At 45.8% G+C, this 21,626-nt stretch overlaps 2 protein-coding genes across 10 annotated transcripts in view; one reads left to right on the top strand and one right to left on the bottom strand.

The window, feature by feature from the left end:
• The window catches only part of RPS6KL1 (ribosomal protein S6 kinase like 1), a 22,938-nt gene extending 14,315 nt beyond the window's left edge, over positions 1–8,623 (top strand). For 2 of the 9 annotated variants that reach the window (XM_024997592.2, XM_024997591.1), the window contains exon 11: positions 120–1,648. In XM_024997592.2, coding sequence (XP_024853360.1) covers positions 120–230 — 111 coding nt within the window. In that variant the 3' untranslated portion in view covers positions 231–1,648. 9 annotated transcript variants of the gene reach the window in all.
• Positions 3,651–21,626, bottom strand: DLST (dihydrolipoamide S-succinyltransferase; the record flags this gene model as incomplete). The annotated part of the gene is given in 15 exon segments (NM_001075282.1): positions 3,651–4,353; positions 5,340–5,507; positions 5,904–5,987; positions 6,290–6,363; positions 7,764–7,894; positions 11,168–11,265; positions 12,143–12,219; positions 12,586–12,741; positions 14,256–14,367; positions 14,868–14,923; positions 15,162–15,236; positions 15,370–15,425; positions 17,935–17,983; positions 20,909–20,942; positions 21,536–21,626. Coding segments are annotated over 15 exon segments (1,368 nt in total). The 5' UTR covers positions 21,599–21,626.

Genomic DNA, 21,626 nt, shown 5'->3' with positions numbered 1-21,626 from the left:
AATTTCTCTACCTCGGTGGCCAAACACCAATGTCCGCCCCCTGCCCCCTCCACCAGGGTAACACGGGGTTCCGGGGGCCTGGCCAGCCTGTCCAGGGCTGACTGGGCTTTTCTCCGCAGCTCCTGCAGTTCGACCCTGCCCGGCGCCTGGGCGCTGGAGGCGGCGGCGTCCACGAGCTCAAGGCCCACCCCTTTTTCAGTTCCATCCAGTGGAGCAAACTGGGGGGATAGGAGGGCGTGGTATCGGCAAAGGGAGTGGCTGGACTGGTCTGGATCTCCTCATGTCTCTTTGCCTGCCACCTCCCAGCAGTGGCCCCTGGGCAAAGAATGCAAGGCAGCTTGCCTTTCCTGGTCAGGACCCCACCCTTGGGCCTCAGAAGTCTCATCACCACTGACCAGGAAGGGCCTTGTGGACTCCCCCAGCCACCTCTTGGAGAAATGCTTTCTAGTTGGTGCTGAGGGGCAGAGATCTCAGCCTGTTAGGCAGCTTGAACGTCTCCGCCTGTCCATCCTCCGCCCATCAGTCAAGTCACCTTCTGTGTCTACACCCTGTACCTTGAACTGGGACCTGCCCTGTTAAAAGGTGCCTTCCTTGGCATTAGCTCTGAGCTACTGACCACCACCTGCTGAGCCGAGAAATCTTGACTCGTGATCTGACATGTGCCCCACTCAGGATGGCTCTGGAGACTCATCTCAGGTTACTAGTCCCCTGGCTTCCTGGCTCCAAACCAGGGCTGTCCTAGCTGGTCATCTTAGCCACACAACCAGTGTGCCCCTTCTACCAAAGGCTACTTCCCCAGGGGATGGGGGAGGCGGGGAAGCAGGGAAGAAGTCTGTAGCAGATATGTGGTGGAGCGGGAGGGACGGGACAACCCACCCCCTCCTGACCATGCCGCTTATCTTGTAATTACAGACCTTTGAGAGCAAAAGGAAAGGAGGGGAGGAAAATAAGGATAAGGAGGGAGGGGGAGAAAGAGGGGAAGGCACAGCTCTGCCACTTACAGAAGTTTTGAAAACAGAATAAAGGGCTCCCTTCCCCAGCTAGCCCACCCACGTGGAGACAAAGCAAACCCTGGCCCGTGGGTCTGAGCTGGGGGACCATGATTCCGTCGCCAGCCTGAAGCCGCTTGAAGGAAAGTTGTCTCCACTAGGATTCCCTTCTTGGACTTCTGTCCTGTTTACCATTTTGCATTTCAGTGTTGAGGGTCCACTCAATCCACTGCCCACTGTGACTTCATTTCCTTTTGAAATGAAACCACGCAACACCCAGAATGATTGCCCAAGCTTCTAGCCAGAAGCAAGAAGTTTCTGGTCTCTGAAGAGCTAGCATAAGTAGTTACCCCCAAAGATAATTCCCTCCCCAGATTTGGGGGCCCTCTTCTTCCTCTCAGGACTGTCACTGGGGTGTGGCATCCAAGACAGAAATTTCCATAGACCTCTGCCCTCAACCCTTTCTCGCCTGTCTCCATCACCACCAGGGGGCATCTCTGACACCACCCTCCAGTCCTGGCTGTGAAGGGCTGGGGACCTGTGCTGTGGGGAGTCCTTGGGATGAGTCTGAGGCAAAGGACGCAAGGAGGTGCTGGCTCTCCCTGGGGCTTGCCCACCTCCTCCACCATCACTCCAATAAAGCCTGCTCTTACCTCTGGTGTCCTTGCCTCATCAACGCAATGAGAGGGGCCCTGCTAGAATGGGAATAAAGGAGGGTTCCCCCAGAGGAGCTCCATGATAACCAAGAGTGTGTTTGGAACCTGCTAGGAGGGAGGAAGCAGGGCTGGTAGTGAACAGCATGCCAGCCTATACCCCACAGAGCAGCTGTGAACCCACAGAAAAGTCCCAGCATGTAGGGGACACTGGGCTCTGTGGGACACAAAACAGGCAAGTCTTCAAAGAGGGTCATGGTGCTTGCGGGTGGGGGTCCATCCTCACAGAGATCCCTTAAACACATGGTGGCTCCTGAGAAGGCTGGAACTCAGGGAGGTAAATTAGAGGACCTGGCCAGAGCCTGGTGGAGTCCATTCCAAGTCTATTCCTTCTACTACACTCCCTGTCAGGCCAGAACCTCCAATCACCCTACGAAGTGCCAGTTGCCTCTGAACTTCTGGCCTCATTTGTGCAATAAGCACTGCACATCTGGCACTCTGCTAGGCCTTGGGTTTAGAACTGTGGTCCCAGCGGGGCTTACAGTCTGTCTCCATTTGATAAAAACGGGGCTAAATATTCCTCCTTTGTAGGTTTGCTAAAGACATGAAGGCTTGTAGCTCCATGCCCCAGACTTGATCATTCTAAAATTCTTTCACTGAACCCAAGTTTCTTCTCCCTACCAGCTCTAGTTCTGCCCTCTAGGAGCCACTCTGTTCCTGTGACAGACCTTCATATGAAGATGGTACCACTGTGAGCAAGGTCAGCAGGTGGGGACTGCGTGGGCAACAGCCAGGCTGCTTCAGCCTGGACACTACCAATGTATGTCCCACGTACGCTGCACAGATCAGCTCTCAGCCCCATCCGCTGGCCCTCACAGACCACTGCCCCGAGGAGTGATCTACCCTCATCTGTTCTGACCAACCTTGAGCATCTGGGTACCCACGTGGCCATCAACTGCAAAATATGAAATTATGGGTCGCTCCACCTCTCCCCAGTCCACCCCAGAAATAACACGAGGCCCCACCAAAATGTAAATGCTGGCATTTGAAGGGGCCTCAAGCAGGGGGGAACAAGTTTTTCTTCATCAGTACAACCTCAAAAGAAGTATAGAAGCAGAAACACCGTTTGCGAACATTTGCCCTTTAATTTGCATTTAAAATCAGTTTTTAAATATTTTAGTTACGTTCTGAATAGTGAAGACGTAGTAGCTGCTGCAGGCACTCAGTACTGGCTCCCACCCCTCCCCCCCCAACCCCCAGGCCTTGCTTCTTCGCTCAAGATACAAATGGTCATTCCACACTAAGTCAATGGCTCCTGGTTGTCAAGGGTCAGCAGCCTCAGGCCTGGATACAGTTGGATACAATGTGATGAAGCCCAGTAACTCTCCTGACAAGATGTGTGCATTTAACCATGCTCCAAAGAATTCCAATGTCGTGCCCAGACCCAAGGCAGTACCTCCGAGGTGACACTGGCCTTTTCCCCATTGTGTACGAGCATCTTGGGCTGGTTTCCACCACAATCCGTCCTGCACCAGACCTGTGTTCTATGGAAGAAGAGCCGAGGCGCCACTCCCGAAGGGCATTGACACAGAAAGGAACAGAACCGCCTCTGCAGCCCACAGGTTTATACCAACGGAATTTAAAAGCTCAAGACAATCCGAGCCAGTCCACAGTAAGTCACCTTCATGCCAGTCTCTACCAGGAGCCGTGTGAGCCCGAGGTTGGGACACGCTCTTGTCTCCCTACCAAGAGGTGCTAGCATCTAAGTGAGGACAAGATGGGATAAACTGCTCCTAGCAGCTGGGAAAGGTCACCACCACCACAGCTGTGTGTGCTTGGGCCAAAATGGGTCTTCGTGGTGGAGTTATGACGGAGAGTATGAGGGCAGGCCTGGGCTCTGCTCCAATCTCGTTAATAACACATGACCTCAGAATCTGCCCTCTCCCACCTCAACGCTGCCTACTCCCCAGCTCTGCCCCTCCAGATCCCCCAGCATGTGCTTCCTGGAAGAGGTAGAAGAGGCAGCTTTTAGACAATGACAGCTGAGAATGCAGGTGCCACTTAAGCAAAGCAGCACCCCGTGGCCTGTGGTACCTCCACACGGGTGGAATGGAGTGAGGACATGCACAGCCAGGACAGAGGCTGCTCCAAGCCTGGGAGGCAGAGCACCCTCCTAGGCGTCTCTGAAGAACAGACGTTCAAAAGATAGAAACTTAATCACATGGTCCCCGGCAGGTTCCCTATAGTGTACTGGACAGGAAGAAAGCGAAATCATCTCTGTGGAGGGCTAATGGGAGGAAAGGCAGGAATAATAAGGAGCATCCATTAAGGCTCTCTCTCTCCCTCAAGCCTAAGGAAATCAGATATTTGCGCGTAGGAGAGGGTGCAGAGAGGGAGAGAGCCTGGCAGAACACCGAGAGAGACCTGCGACTGCTGGTTACATAGTGCCCTGGTTTCCTTGCTTGAGGCCAACAGCATGTGCCTGTCACCAGGCTAACCTGGGGCCTGTGAGGGGACAGGGAGAAGACCGGTTTTCAGTTCCTGCATGGTTGATGTGTAGGGCACAAGGCTTCCTCCTAAAGGTCCAGTAGGAGGACTCTGGGATCCTCTACCGCTGCCTTAATTTTGCGGAGGAAAGTCACAGCCTCTCTGCCATCGATCAGCCGGTGATCATACGTCAGGGCCACGTACATCATGGGCCGCACCTCCACCTACAGAGGAGAGAGGTCAACAGGTTTGTCTGCAGTGGTGCAGAGAAAGCCCTGATGAAGGGGGAAGATGACTAAGCACAGCCCACAGGTAAGTCCCCAGGTCCAGAGACTTTCCTACTTTGCTTTGTTGGTTCTAGATACAATGTGTTCAAAGACCAAGCCAGACCCTGAGTGCAAAACTCACATACTCAAAAACAAAAAGCTTAACCCAAGAAAACAGGAGTCTCCTTACAACCGTCTTTAAATAAAAACCATGCTCTGCCCTCTCACTTGTCTGCCATCTACAAGGAAAAGTTCCTCTTCAATTTTGGCTACCTGCAGTTTTTTCTTTAAAGATATAATAATTTTTTTTAACTTGGGGTCCACAAATTCTCTGAAACTCTATGCAAGGTTGGGTATATGAGCATTTTCAGCAGATATCTACAATTTTGGGGTTCAAGGAGTTAGGGACTTCAAAAGGTTCTAAACACAGGGGTCCCAGAAAACATTTTCCTACCAGCATAGCTCGCGGGGCCAGCTCAAGACCCTCTGGCCTCATTCCCTGATTCCCAGGAAAGCTCTGAGCCTCGTCACGACAAGCGGGCAGGCTGGCAGTGGCTCTGCACTGCTGCCCTCCACTTCCCGAGGCAAGGACCACGCCTTCGATGGCACCCCCACACTCCCTAGAGAACGAAGCCTGCTGACTAGTCCCAGATGAAGGAGCAAGCTTTCTCAGCTCCATGGTGCTCAAACCTTAACGTGCCTCAGAACCATCTGTACTCTCTGCTTTACTAGGTCTGGGAAGGGGCCAAGAGTTTGCATTTCCAACAAGTTCCCAGGTGCTGCTGTTCCACACACAATTTGAGAACCAATGCCTTAGCTATTAATTAGAAATGAAGAGATTCAACTTATGCCTGAAATTATAGCAAATCTTTAAGGAGCATTTAGTTAAGACTTCCCTCACCTCATCATGTAGCTGCTGGGACATTAATGGTGATGGTTCATACCTTGCCTCCTATGACCACTGGCCTATCAACGATGGCATGCATGCCCAGGATGGCAGACTGAGGGGGGTTGATGATGGGTGTTCCAAAGAGCGAGCCAAAAACACCTCCATTGCTGATGGTAAAAGTACCACCATCCATATCTTCAATGGCAAGTTCATTCTTCCGGGCCTAAAAACAGATTTTATAATTGAAAGGTAATGTCAACTCAGCTCCCTCCACCTAAAGGAAGTCCAGAAGGCTCACATCTGAGATCAACGGTCCAAGTTCTAGCTTTAACTGAGATAGATGCCTGTGACTAGTTACAGGCCAGAGGAAAGGACTCCGGGACCTTTCCTCTTCCAAGCAGGTTTAACTGGATGAGATGAGATCTTCACTCACAAGAGCACCATAAGCTCCACCAGAGCCGTACTTCAGCTCTCGCACGTGACTGCCGTTCTCAGGGGCCACGTTCTCCTTTCACAACAAAGGGAGGCTCTAGCTCCCTGAGCACTGCTCACTGGCCCAGCCTTCCCAGGCTCTCTTCCATGACCTGCCCTGCAGCTCACATACACCCGTCCATTTTACCTTCTCTCCCAGTTCACTGATGGTTCGCTCAATATCGGCATAATTCATTGTTTCCACATTCCTGATGACGGGAACAACCAGACCCTGATGAGAGTAAAAAGTTCTTTTCAGGTGTAAATTAACAGTACCCATTATAGTTACAACTCTCTTGATTCAAGCCAAAGGTCTCCCCGCCCCAGAGTATCTTACTCAATGTGATTAACGTAGTCTAAAATATTTAGACTTGCAAAAGATAGAAGAATGTGGTATGGTCAAAAACAGATTTATTCTTCAAACAACTCGCTTCTAGAAAAATCAAAGTACAGAAAAAAGTCTCTCAAGAGGTCTGCTTCTTCAAATGGGTAAGAGTCAAAGACCAGAGCTCCCCACTTCTTGCTCCAACATACCCGAGGGGTGGCCACCGCAACGCTGATGTCAATATAATCCCTATACACCACCTCTTTGGTTGCATCGTCAATCACTATGAGAGAGAAGACACACGTTACATACAACTCCCCAGGCCGAGGCTAGCGAGGCAACATTTGCATTAATAGAGTAAAAGTCCGAGAGGCTTCGTACGGTGTGGACTGACCAGCCAGCACAAAAACCGCCGCATTACAAGTGGCAGCCAGCACCCCTCTTACTCCCATGCCAACCAAGCCTAACTTCTCCCAAGTGTCCTGACTAAGCACAGGAGCATCCGTCTCCTCGGCAGCCCTGAGAAGGATCGGTACACGGGCTAACACAGGGTAAGTATGTGCCCAAGTTCTCGTTCACCAGCTCTACTCCAGCCCTCCCTCAGCTAATGGCAGGTTTAAAAGTGCCCCCCAGAAAGAGCAAGTTAGTAAAGGAAGTGGAAGTGGGGGGATGTCACCCATTCTGCTGCTCAGTCGCAACAAGGAGCGAGGGAAGCCTCTTTCCAGAAGACTCAGTAGGAAGTGGTGTAGTCTGTCTTTAATATGCTAGCCTGAGAGAGCAAATCAATAGCTAAGAATTTAGGTCTGATGCTCATGAGAAAATACAGGCTTGAGAATCTTTTCCATAGGAATTCTATGTTGTTTTGTAGATAAGACATCCCGGAAAAGCAAATAAAGTGAGAAAGAGGCCAAGGGAACTCTAAGAAACGCCTACATGTATGGGCAGGCAGAAGAGATGGAGAGAGTCATCAGGACGCCTAAGAATGGAAGAAGTGCAGAGGTTTCACATTTGGATGAAACGAAGCCTTCCCCTACCTGAGGGTGCGCCACTTGGCGGAAGGGGTTAGGACTTCTATTTCTAGACCTTTCGGGACCCTGCACGCTGACGGCTGCAAAAGTACCCATGTCCTCTAATCTTCTAAGGACACAGAGAATTGTCTCAGTGGAGAAGAGAACTGCTTGTTAAGTCAACATTTCAACGATGTAGGTGAGGAAAAAGTAAGGAAAATGAGCATCAAGCCCACAAAAGAGGGGCCAAGCCCAAGGCCTTCCAATGAAGTCCACTGACCAGAAATCAAAGGTCACCCTGGAGCTATGCCAAATATAGAAGTCAGGTCCCATTGTGGGAGGGTGGGCACCAGCCACAACATGAAGTTTCCACACTGACATGAGAAACTTGGAGAAATGGACTGGCTCAGAACTGCCTGTCGCCAGAGCAGCTGCCAAGCTCTGCACTGGGAAGGGAACCTGTTCTGTCCAGCTGGTGGGGAGGAAGCACTCTTGATGCCCATTCAGGAAGGTCAGTCCAGAAATCCCTAAGAAAGGTACTCAAGTTCTCACACATCTGAAATAAGAAGCCTCAGTTGGAGGACCATCGTCTTTGTGTCTTGAGCGTGGGGGAGAATTTCTGTATTTATACACATACCTCCAGGACCTCTGTTGATTCTGGCCACCACAAACTCACCTGCATTTACCACAGGCTGCTCCTGCAAGGCAAAGGCTGAGGCCTTCACAAATGCTGACATGAAGCCTAGTTTGAGGTTATGTTTCTTCAGAAAAGCATCTTTGTGCCGAGCCCGCATCTCCTGGATATTACTGCAAGAACACATTACAAAACAAACTGACCACAAAAGACACCTCAATTCTGACTTTCACACTGGTTTCTAACTCCAGGCATACAACTGGGTAAAGTTTTCCCTTATTCTGTACCATCTAAGTTCAAGTTTTGAAATAGTCCACTAGAGGTTAACACAATTACTTCATTCCTTTAAAAACCTAGATCCAAGGGAATCAGATCCACTCTATGTAAGGACATTTTAATGCTCCAGAAGTCAGAGATTATGTGACAGACAAAATGAATGAGTTCATACAGCACATCAACAGCTTCACCCTGGACAAGAAAGTGACTTCTAGCTACACTGAATTCATGAGCTATCTACTCTGAAAATAGTTTTGGTGTTTTTTTTCTTAAAAGCATAAAGTCCACAAAATAAGCACCATTCTTTTTATTAAACAGGCTTCCCTGGTGGTTCAGATGGTAAACAATCCGCCTGCAATTCAGGATACCCAAGTTCAATCCTCTGGTTGAGAAGATCCCCTGGATAAGGGCATGGCAACCCACTTCAGTATTCTTGCCTGGAGAAGTCCATGGACTGAGGAGATTGGCAAGCTACAGTCCTTGGGGTCACAACGAGTTGGACATGACTGAGCGACGAACTTTTTCATTAAATATTTCTTGTTTATTTTCAAAATAACCACCAAACCTAATTATGACTTCCTTGTGACATTCCTAACAAATGAAAACAAATAAAACCCCAAACCACACAGGTGCACAGGTTTCATGTGAGCAAAAGCAGTCTTGACTACCTATGGATGGATACAATCCAGTGTTGTGTTAGGCTCATGAGGAAGTCAGTATATTCATGGATCTCCCCAGAGTGAGCAGTTCCATCTGCTTGGTTCCTTCAAATGGGCACTAATACCCACCACACATGGTGGTCAATGCAAGACACCAAGACATAGCTAATACACAGTTCTTGCCCTTAAAATTAATTTAATGGACATAGTTTCCTTGGTAATTAGAAACATGTGTGGACCTAAGCTTTTTAAAGTATAAGCAGCAAGGCTACTGGGAAACCTCTGCAGTGTGACCAGTCTTTGTTCTTTTGGGGCTGGTTTTTCACGAACATACAACACATATACTGGAGTTAGCGGGAAATGGCTTTCCCATCATTTTGCTGCAGAAATCTCCGTATTTATGGGAAGACAGTTGCATGATGGAAATTGAATTTAACTTTATCTCAGGCCCAAATGCTCAGTTTTCTCTTTCTCCCTATAATGGCTTAATCTGACATTAGCACGAAAGATAAGATGGTATAACTTTAACTCCCCTCTTTAGATCTCTTGTTTTTTAAAACGGAAGTTTTCCTAGGGGGACTGATTGGGTTTAAAATGTTTGTTTTCCTGAGTCTAACTACATTTAGTGCTAGGATTACCACCCTAAAGACATTACTGGTTCCCAAGACACAAGAGCTGCAGAAGACGGAAAGAGAAGCGATAAACATCTCTGCTCTCAAAACTGCCCAAATGCTATTGTCTGGTCATTAAGTAGTTTCTATTTCAGAGTTCTGTCCTTGGAGGCAGAGGCTGGGACAACAGGGGAGAGGAGGAGGTCTCAGAAAGGCCCCTTATGGGTTAGCTGATCAGCACAAGACCCAAAGGGCACTCAATCTAAACCAGATTACTGACTGCAGAGGGACCCCAGGCCATCAGTAAGTGACACCTCGATTAGCTGCTGAAAGGAGATCCAACTACTGTACTTACTTTCCAATCAAAGCTGTTGGGCCAACTGCATCTTTCAAGGCCACAAATATTTACATGTTTTGTCTTAAGGAATTGGGTAGAATTTCAAAATCCAATTCAATTTGTGTACAATTTGGCCCTAATGCACTGAAACATAAGCTGCAGCCTTTGTGACTCATTAGTCAAGGTCCTTCCCTGCATCCTATGGATACAAGAGAAATCTTTGGCTTGGATGACATCTAGTCTTTTGGGGAAGCTTCACAATAGAATGGATGACATCCAGTGAAATGGACCACAGAACCCTGCTCTGTGAACAATGCTACAGCATGCTGTCACTAAACCATCTCCCTCTCTACATTTTTCAGACCCTTTCCAAAGGAAACCATTTACCCTAGTGAAATGCAGATTAGCAGACTAAGCACTTGGGATAAAAAGAAGCAAAGAGATGACCTAAAGACTTGATGACTTTACTTCCTGTATTAGATATGAACTCTTAACCTGGCCCTTAAAACATTCTGAAATATGGATGCAACTTTCTTTACCATTCTTTCCTACACATCTTCCTCACAGTGATTGTTTCTCAGATGTGTCCTGTACTTTCCTATCTGTGCCAGGTCCATACTGTTAACATCTTCTGGAATGACCTTCCTCCATTACATCAAAATGTGAATCGATAAGGCCCCTTAAAGATCTTTTTCTCCAGGAATCCTTTTCTGACTCCTACCTCCACCTCAAAAACAAACAATCTCATTCTCTCCTCCACCTCACACTTTTTGTATTTTTCTGATACTTGTTTTTCTAGATTTTACTTTGCATTTATCCAACAAGATGGTAGCTCCAGGCTAAGCGTTCTTTATCACTCATCTTTGCATTCCACCAAAATATAGTGTAATATATTGTGCACAGTAAGCACTCAAAAACCGTCTGTTGACTTTAACTACAATCTCTTCCCTATACCTGTAAACAAAGTCTTGCAGAAGAAAAGTGAGTCAACAATTATCTTACTATAGAAATGGGCTTACTGAATCAGCACCTTTGGTTAATATTCTGAGGTTTCTGTCTTTAAAAGCAAAACTTGCTTCCCATTTCATTATCGAAGTTGGAAAAGGTGAAAGATATGAAAAGCCTGTGCCTTTCTACCCACTCAATCCTGAGTCGCTTAGGAACACACATAAGGAGCAGTCACAGTGAGAAGGAAGCAGGATATGGCCCCCTGACTCTGGGCATGCTGTCAAATGATTCTCCATCCTGAATGGGAGCCTTGTTGGCCTGACTCCCCTCTCTCTACTTGTTAACAGTGATCATTAGAGTTTAAGACTATTACCAGCCTCGTTTATCAGAAATCACAAGATTCAGGTATAAATCTACAAGGCTAAGTTTTTTAAGTCACAGAGGAGGCAGGCATAGTATTAGGAAAGTCAATCAGAGAATGAAACCAGTGGGTCACTCTGTGTAAGTCAAGAAACAGTGCAAAGAAGTACTTCTTTCCTGTTAAGTTAGTTTTGGGCAAGTTCAAGTATTTTACAAGAAAAAGAGCACAGGGAGGAGGAGGACTAGAGCTCTCACCTCATGTCAATCTCATTGAAAGTGGTGAGCATCGCGCAGGTGTTCTGAGCCTCCTTCAGACGCTGGGCGATGCGTTGCCGCATCCTGTTCATCTTCTCCTGAAAGGGAGAGTGCGACAAGTATTGCCAACCTGGTGTCTTTGGGCCTAGCCCTCCCACTTAGTCTGCAGGAGCACTGGGCTTGCTGGGAGGGGATAATTAAGGACTGTAGTATCTAAATACAGGAAGAGATCCAGGCTTCCTCTTTCCTGTGGTGGCTTGCTCCTCTGAGCAAAAACAAGGAAATACAGATTAAAAACTACTCACTCTGATGTGCCCTGAAGTCTGATGAAGAATAGAGGCCCAGGAAATGGTTTGGTTTATAAACCAAAACCAATTTATGGAAAGGAAGAGTGTGTGGTGTAGGGCTAGCCAGCCCAAGAGTCATTATAGACAAGGCAATTTCTGGTGATAAAGACTTGCATGAGAATAGCTACTTGTGGAATGGAAACTCAGAAGCAACACATTTTTCAGGCTATCGTATTTTTATGAGGTATTCTCAGGCAGAGGAACCCACACTCTTGACCATACTTCCTTGAGGTTTTATGTCTGCCCCTGACTGCCACTGGGCAGCCCTCAGCTAAGCATCCCGGAAGAACAGGAATAGAGCTCGCTAAACCACCTCTCTGAAGTGTGGGAGGGAGGAGACGCGTTACCAGGCTACCATCCCCTGTATGCACCTTTCTCACCCACAGCACTTCAGTGGTAGCACGAGAGAGGGAAAAAACCAGTGGACAAGTGTTCAGAAGACCTCCAGTTCCAGTCTTTTCATTTGACGGTCACGTGAATGAACAAGTCATTTCCTAAAATGAATTTCCTTGCCAGGCCAAGGGAATCAGCTGCCGGCCACTCAAAGGCAGGCAGAGCATACCCATATTTTATTAATCTCAACAATGCTCCTCGGCTTCTTTCTTGGAAGTGGTCCTTAGAGGCTTACCCGATGTTCTGAACGCAGACCTACACCAGCTCCTGCCTCAGCTCTTGGAGGGGCAGCGGTGGGTTTTACAGCAGACACTGTAAATGAGAGCAGGTACACTGCATCAGACAATGAGAAACATTTACTCGAGTATATGCCCATGCTTTCACACTGCACTTGTCACTTACGTGTCAAGGTATGCTGAGATACATCAGTATCACTCCTACTTCACAAATAAACAATCTGGTCAGAGAAGTTAAATAACTAGTCTAAGGTCACACAGCTATACACAGAAAGCTGAGATGCAAACTCAGGTCTTCTGATACAAAGTCTAAAGTTTCTTTTACAATGCAGCCAATGAAACCTGTCCAGAGCCATAATTAGTCTGACTTTGCCCTCTGAGGGAATGTGGCATTAGATGAGATGGTCTCCCGTAGAAAGACACATGGGAGGCAGAGGCTTACCTGGTTTGCTAGTGAGCGGCTGTGAGGGCGAGGGCACAGGTGGCATCTGGGTGGGTATAGGTGCTGCAGGGGGAGGAGGAACAGCAGACACTGTGGGTTCTGCTTTTGGGGCTGCGGCAGCAGGGGCTGCAGCTGGCTTGGCCTTAGCAGGAGCAGCTGGAAAACAAGAAAAATAGATGCCATTGGCACTATGTGGAATGGAAAGCAACCAAACTGCAGATACTAAGTAGAATTTAGCAGCAAAAGCTCTCTTTCTCATCAGTTAACAAATGCTTCCTGAGTACCTTCTATACGCGTAAGGCTATGAGATACACAGAGTGACTTAAGGCACTGTTCTTTCCCCAGGACTCCTAAACATCCTACATAAGATAACTGGCTGAATTCAGCTGCCTTCCTGATTGCATAAATGTCTATTAGTCATCAAATTCAGCCAGTACTTTCAAAGCACCTAAGTCAATGGTAATAGACTTCAAAGCAAAAAAACCCCAGCAATTTAAGATGTTGAAACACACACATAAAAGTAACAACTTTCCAGGTACAGTAATACTGATTGTCTCCTATGTCTCCTATTTTAACATCACATGTGGAAAAACTCTTAACTATTAAAAAATAAACACTTAAATAATCAAGGACACATTTAGACTTAAGAGTTCAAAGCATTTTATCTAGAATAACTCTCAGAAACCAATGAGGTGGTCAAGCAATGAAATTCACAACTTTAAATATTTTTTTATTTTACCCATTTGAATATCACCATCTGGGTTTATATTTAAATCAGAAGAACACCCTCTTAAGGAATGGTCAGAAGATGAAATTCTCCAACTAGAAGAATCAATCTTATTCCCTAGTCTTCTACTTGTGTAGAAGTGTACACAAGTGTATGTTCTTTCCATTCTGGGCTTCTGATCTTAACCTGATCAAACATAATGAGGCCATCTACAATCTTTCTGCTTAACTATCTTAACCATGAAATAGACTTTAGTAGTTACAGCATTTAACTAAGAATCAAAAGTTTTCTTCCCTAATCTCTAATACACTGACTATAAGATCCAATATAAATTCATTTCCTTATTTCTTCCCAAGAAAAATTCAACCCTCCCTAAAAAATGTTGTGACAGAACAGATGTGAAAAAACTACTCCAAAATTCTCCCTAATAGACATGATGAAACACTGCTTCTTCTCACTTTAGAACAGTGGCTGCCAGCCCTGGCTGTGTATCAGAATCACTTGGAGAGTGTTAAAGACAATAACAAAAACTATGATAGATAACCAGGATCTGAAAACCCCAGATTTAATATATTAGAATCCCTTGGCCTCAGAATCTGGACATTCGTGTTATTTTTAAAGCCCCCATGTGACTCTGCTGCCAGGGTCAGGGAAGGGGACAGGAAAAAAAACACTCTCTCTAGAATCTTCTTCCTTCCTATTTAAGAAAAGGTCCAGCACCAAAAAGAACACTACTGTGAGGTTTCTTTTCTTAATACCCTTTTCTTCTAAAACTTGACATTTAAAGTTCACACTATACATATATCTCTCTCCTCTTACTGCCTCACTAAAGGCAGAGGGAATGCAAAATGGTATTTGATGTATCAAGAATTAGTATATTATGCTCAGCCCCAATTCCAAGGGGGAACACTGGAGACCTTGACAACCAGGAGAACTTCTTTACCGCCAGTTTTCCTGAGTGTGAAAAGAGGAGTGCCTCCTTCTACTTTTCCCCCATCAGGTACCAAAAGAGCTTCAATCACGCCATTTGCTGGTGACGGAACCTGCACAGAGGTCTTCACAAGGAAGACAGATGGAGAAAGAGTCCAAATGTTTACTCAGCATTAGAAAATTAATTGTACAGAATTGCAAATGAGTCACAAGAGTTGCAACACAGATATACAAGACCCTGCATAAACATCAAGGCCACACTTTCAGAGTAAGAGTAATCAATGCTACTGTGAAGATGCACCTTGTCTGTCCTTTCTCAGAAACATTAAAGCAAGATTCAGTTAGTGTGTTGCCAAGTGATACATAAAAAACAACTGGAAACAGTTCATGTATACACACACAAAAGCTACAAAACTAAAGCTACTAAAGTACATAGTACATACACCTAGAACAATCTAAAATTAAACGTTAAATGCTTTTTTTTTTCTTTTTACTGAGCTATTCCAACAATTTTACTGAGGCAGCTAACAATTATCTTCAAACAACAACTAAGTCCCTGTTCCTTTCATTAGGTTAAAACACCAAGGGGAGACCATGAAAGATGGCACCAATAGGGCAAGCCTACCTTGTCAGTTTCAATCTCACAAACCACTTCATCTTCTGCAACTGTGTCTCCAACAGCTGAAAAGACAGTCAAAGGCTACCTGTTAGGGGTGAGCAGTGGGTAACAAGAAAACTAGCCACAAAATCCCCTTTGGCAGGTGTTACAGGACCCCTTTCCTACAAGCCAGGGGAAAGTACACTGCATGTAAAGAAGAGTGGAGCCATAGGTTCCACTGATTATCATGGAGGTAAGGGGAGTAAAGGGGACTTTTCAAAAGTATTTAAACTTAACAAGTGAGAAGGCAGTAAATCTTACCTTTCTCCCACCTGACATCCCCCTCTGTGACAGATTCTGCAAATGCTGGGGTTTTGACTGTAATCACATCATCCTCTAGGAAAAAAGGGGAGGGGGGAAATCACGCAGTCCATATTTCTCCTTTTTTTTCTGCCATTAAATTCAGTCAATTGCTATTCTTCTCATTAAAATTCCATTCCCAAGAATGCAGGGTGCTGAAGGTACTTACTGCACACAGCTGTAGTTCTAAAGAAGCGAACGCTGAAGATATTACTGCTGTTAATGCTACAAAACAAACATAAAAGTAAACTCCTTTAACAGGTGAATCACTCACATTTTAGTCTAGATAAGGCATGAGAATCACCTTCCCTTTATTTTTAATTAATTTTTATTAGAGTACAGTTGATTTACAATGTTGTGTTAGTTTCTGCTGTACAGCAAAGTGAGTTAGTTATACAAATATCCACTCTTTTTTAGATTCTTTCACCTTCCCTTTAAACCAGTGATTCTTGACTAGGAGTGGCCATCACTGTTACCTGGGGAACTTTTTCAAAGCATACCTGTCTAGGCCCCATTCCCAGAGACCCTGACTCAGCAGGTCTAGAGTAAAGCCTGGATTACTTGGGTGCCTCAAGCAGTGAGGCCCTTGGGTGAGTGAAATGTGCTGCAGTGAAATGCCAGCTCTTCCAGAACAGACTTACATTTGCATCTTTGAAGAAAAAGACAGCGTCTTGGTCCTTTGCATAATCACAAAAGGACTCAGCTTCCTGATTAGGTTTTTTCTTAACTAAATCCATGTAAGATAAAACTGTGTGCCCTCAGGGTACTTGCCACTTGCCACTTTAAAACAGAATTTCTGTTTATGTGATTATAGATTTAGATAAGACAGCAAGATGAAAGTAAAACAAGGTGTTATATGCAAAATAAACAAAACAAAACAAACAAACAAACCCCACTGAAAACCTCATAATCTCCTGTTCTCCTGCCAGAAAGCAGCACATCAGTCCACTCTGGACTCATTCAAGAGGAACCGCAAAAGAGCAAGGTATTCTCTGATATGGCACTAACTTGAAATAATGTAACCTGGAGAATGATATGACTTTGTATGCATAAAGCCATGAACAGTGGTTACCACTGGAGATGGGAAAACGTTGATATATATGCTATCTGTGGTTATCTGTCACATACACACATTTTGGAAAAGTGATTTGGACTTCAGGACTGTCTGAATATTCTACAACTAGCACCTTTACAATAAAAAGTGAAACAGATTTAAGTTGCCTTTGGTATTTTTAAGTTCTGTGTAAAATCAAGGGAAAATGTGTTATTACAAAAAATACAGAACACAAAGTGTCCTGCATAAAAGTTTCCAACCATGTATGGATACACGTTCATGGGCAAGAACTAACGGGTAATGTGTCAATGCAGAGACTGCTCTCTGAGGACACCCAGAACCTGGCACATCAGCTATCTCTGGGAATAGGAATGTAGTAGCACAGGAGAACAGGATAAAATCTTCTCATGCACACTCTTTTTACTTTTCAACCATGTAAATGTGTAACCTATTAAATAAAAACATAAAACCAAACATAGTTTTACAATAAAAGATTTTTAGTAAAACAGGTACCTTATTCACAGAAAAAAGACAAAATACAATACAAAAACAGTTACTAGATTAGAGTAATACCCTAATCTGTGATCCTCATCATTCAAAGTTTAGGGGTTTTAAAAATAATTTACTTTCAAATAGTTATTTGTTTTATTTATTGCATAGGATTTGTGGTCGCTCTAATTTTCATTTAAACTATAGATGAGAAACACAGTTTGACACTCCCTAAATAATTTTTAATTTTCTAAAGTATTAGATGTTAACAATAGTAAACTTAGAAAGACCAAAAAGAAAATTTACAATGGGACTATACCATACAATACAAAAGGAATAATTTTATAACCTGCTTTTTCCCACTTATAGAATGAACATATAACACAGCATAGCCTAACCAACCCATTGCTGTTTGACCATTCTGAGAAACACAGGTACACCAGGAGTTCAGTACAGATTCCTAGAAATGGGATTGCTAGATCAAAAGGTACACACAGTTCAAAGACTTATGAATGCCAAATTGACACTGTAATACACAGTGAAGAAGGAGCAATCTGCTGACCCTTCATTTTGAAGATTCCACCTATAGAGAAAAATAGCTTGATGGCTGCTCAACAGGAAACTAAAGAGCGTCCTCTTACAACCACCCTGAAAATATTTGGAAGCAAAGAAGCATTAAGCAACATTCATAAGCAGAAGTTAATCTGAAACACACATGGGTGGCCTCTCTCCAAATTTTGCATTATGTAACAGTAGCATTCATTCCCTCTACACTAGTCAAAGTCCCAGGACTTAAATGACTAGTCTCTTGCTTTTACTGTTTCTAAAATGCGTAACTATGCAACCAAAAGGATGCTCTTAACCTCCACAATAAACATAACCTCCAGTCCTTCAGCTTCACTTGTATCCAACCAGAATATTTAGGAGCACCCTTCTATCAATTTCCATAAAAAGAGGATTCCAGCTCCACTTTCACTATAATCTGAACACCTGGTCCTGACACACTCCTGGTCCAATACTTCACATGGGGCTGAAGCTCAGGCTCATATCATAAATTAACATCAAGGTCAGGTCGAGGGACTCAATATAACCAGCTTGATTACTAGGCTTGAAAGACAGGAAAGAAAGCAGATGGTCAAACTGGTGTCAATACCCCGGGTCCACATATCTGTGCTCCCCAGTGATACTTACACAGTCTTCCTGCTGTCAGGGTAACCTGGTCCCTGACATAAGGAGATCCCTGCAAGAAACAAAACAACTCTTAACCAACAACTCTTTATCTCATACAGGATACCTGCTGGGAATGGAGAAGAAGTTGTGCACCCCCTAACTCAGAGAGAGCAGGATCAACAGCAGGCAATAATATAATCTGTATCACACAGAGTCCTGTCTCTTAAACTTTTCCACCATAGTAATCGTAATGGCAGAGAATAATGGGTATGTGAGACTGCAGGGAATGGGTTTGAAGAAGAAAGGGGAGAATTCTATAATCTTATCTCGAAATTCATAAACTTTCATTATCCCTGTATGTTTTCATGATAGAATGCCTCTACTTCCCAAGTTTTCAAATACAATTGAAGCCTGAAGGAGACACATGATAGCTTATCCTGTGACTCCACACAGCCTGGTGAAGCAGTGGAACGTTTGGCCAGAGTTTGTTTCCCTGGTTACTTAAAATGCACTGAGCTGGAAGTCTTGTTGCCTGAATCCCAACAGCAAAGACTAGGCTACTTCAGGCCCTAGGTCTTCAGCTTGCTCAAGCAAACTATTACACCTCCTTTCCGTTTATTGCCTTCCCACTCTTGCTGAGACCTTCCATTCTGGTCACACTTAACAAGGTGAGAGCCTCTTTCTGCTCTACCAATTGTCCTTATTACAAATAACCGCACTGCTGCAACAGACAACTAATTACTCTATCTGCTTCACCTGATTATATTCTTTCATGTGTCTTGTTTTTTCAGATCAAAAACAACTCTTGCTGAACCATGGGCACAGGAAATACCAACTGGAAGACAATTCTCTCTTGTCCCAGCTTCCCACAAACATCCTCAAGGTTTCAGTCACGTAAGTCACCTCTTTATGTCCAACAGCCAACAACTATAGTACAAATCCCAAACACAGCATGTATATGAGCTTGCAGCAAGCAAGCAGCCCATACTGATTTTTGGAACTCTAATTCCACTTTAGAGTTTATCCTACAGCAAGTTTCATTTATACAGTGCTTTAGAATTTATAAAAAGCTTTCACATAATGACCTCATTTTGATTTTCATCTAACACTCCCTGAAGTGGAATGACCATTGCCATTATTCTCATTTCATATATAAGGAGGGCTTTTGGAGGTTAAGTGACTAGCCCAAGGAGAAGCCCTGAACCACAGCACAAAAAGCAAGAACAAGGCTCTTCTCATTGTCCTGCCAGTCTATAAAATGGAGAAAATGTTTACTGACATTTTTCAAAATTCCAAGGTAAAGAGTTTATTACTGAGAGTCCCCTATGAGCTAACACTGTGCTAGGTTCTTATGATCTCATGACTGTAAGGATAAAGTCCAAAAACTTTACACATTCCTGTCCAGCCCTTCCAGACAAGCTTCTTTTCCATTTCTATGACTGGTCATGTCTCTTCCTGTCTGAAAACTTTGCATAAGCCATTCCCTTTGCCTAGAATATTGTTCTCTTGGCCAACTCCTATATATTCTCCAAGACTTGGCATAAATGTCACTTCTCTGGGGAAGCCTTTACTGATGGTGCCACCTCACTCTCCACCCTCCCAAGCCTGGCTATATCATCCCACCCCCTACTTCTCTTTCACAGTAATCACAATGTAATTATGTACTTATGTAATTAAGGGTACTTATGTACCCTCCTGGAGGGTAGAGACCACCTCTATCCCTGCCACCTAGCATACTGTCTGGCTATGTAGTAAGAATTCAACAAATAATCTATTCATTATGAGTAAATGATTGGAGAAGGCAATGGCACCCTACTCCAGAACTCTTGCCTGGAAAATCCCATGGATGCAGGAGCCTGGTAGGCTGCAGTCCATGGGGTCACTAAGAGTTGGACACGACTGAAGCGAGTTGGCAGCAGCAGCAGCATGAGTAAATGATAATATGATGGGGTAGGAGTTCAGGCTGAGGAGCAGACCCGGCTTGACCAATAGTTGGCAGAGTGACCTTGGTCAAGGCACTTAACCTCTCTTAGCCTTGAGTCATACATTTGTAAAATAGAGAAAATATTTATTTTACTGTTTCTTGATGAGTAACTGAAAAAATGCACAGAAAGCACTCAAAACAATACTTGGCGCATAGAATGCCCATAAGAAAATCAACTCATTCAACGAATATTTATGCCAGGCATATAAAAAATTATTGGGATAAAAACCTGAATTCTTTCCATTCATCTCTCTACCATCTTCTATCTCATACCACTCTCTCCCTCAACCAAAATGCTCTGGCCAAATCACCTCTTATGCTAGTTCCAAAATACTGATGAGCGCTTTCCTTCCTCAAGGACTTTATACATGTCATTCCCTTTCCTTCTCCTGCTCTTCATCTGGATGGCCCCTGTCCTGTCACATCCTCTGGGTCACAGCTTCAGTGTCCAGCTTCATTTGTTTCCTTTTCAGCATTCATGATAGTCCATCTGTTGAGCAATTTACATATTGTCTTTCCCTAACTAGGTTGTAAGCTCCCGGAGGGTGAGAAACCCACCCCCACCCGCCCCCCCTTCACTGCTGTATCCCTTGTGAGTGCCTAGCAGCACAGGTGCCTGACACTGAGAAGATACTGAGTAACTATGTGCTAAATGAACAAACGACAGCTGTTACTAAATAGCATTTGGGGTGGCTTCCAGTGGCTAGGACTCGGCACTTCCAACCAATGCGGGGCGTGGAGGGTAGGTGGCGGGTGGCGAGGATGGGGGGGCGGCGATCCCCGTTCCATCCCTGGTCGGGGAACTAGATTCCCAAGTGCCTCAACTAAGACCTGGTGCAGCCAAATACACCAATAATTAAAAAAAAAAAAAAAAGCGTCTTTTGTTTCGCTCCTCTCTCTCTCTCTCTGAACACGAGGCGGAGAAACACAGGCACCCGATTTCCTCACACGCGGCTCTGCCCAGGAGGAGGAGAGAGCATTTTTAGGGGACGGCAAAAGGGCAGAACTTACCAGGCAGGGAACGTCTCACTAGAGGGCAGTTCCCCTGTTGAGAAAGAAGACGTCGGTCACCCGAGACGAAAAGTGAGGGAGGAAACAGCTTTTCCAAGTACAGACTTAAAGCTGCCCCTGGGACTGGTGACAGGTAACCTCGGGCCTCCTTCCAAAGGCAAAGGCTACAGCAACAACGCGGGCGGGACGCCGGGCCTGCCAGACTATCTCAACCTTCCCCCACGGGAGTGATAACCCACTGGCTTTTTAACAGATTAGAAAAGAGGCCCCCGGATCCAGTCGGGGGCTTCCGCGGCGCCCCCCGCCCCCGAGCTCTAATAGAGTCTGGTGTCCGGGCGGGCGCGGTTCTGGGCGGCTCCTCGGCCGGCGCGGACTGAGGGTGGGGTCGGGCAGGGGCGCGGCGCCTGCGGCCGCGGGAAAGGCGCCCGGCCGCTAGGCTCCGCAAGACGCCCCGGAGGCGACAGCGGCTCCGGGCCGTCCAGCTCCGCGGCGGCGGCCTCCGCGTCCCGGTGCCCTTGGTGCCCGGCCTGGCCGGCGCGCCACGCCCCTTGTCGTCCCCACCCCACCCCTGTCTGCCCGCCGGCGACTTTCTCACCCGCCGGGGGTCCCGGCCCGGTCGGACCGTACCTTCTGGAAGGCGGACAGCGAGCGGCTGAACGCCCGGGACGCGCAGCGGGACCGGGACAGCATCACGGCGGCGGAGCCGAGGGCGGGCGGA

The sequence above is a fragment of the Bos taurus genome, chromosome 10 (genome assembly GCF_002263795.3).
Source record: "Bos taurus isolate L1 Dominette 01449 registration number 42190680 breed Hereford chromosome 10, ARS-UCD2.0, whole genome shotgun sequence".
In the NCBI taxonomy this organism is placed as follows: Eukaryota; Metazoa; Chordata; class Mammalia; order Artiodactyla; family Bovidae; genus Bos; species Bos taurus.
The sequence above is the reverse complement of the archived record's forward strand: the minus strand, read 5'-3'. Positions and strand labels throughout refer to the sequence as shown.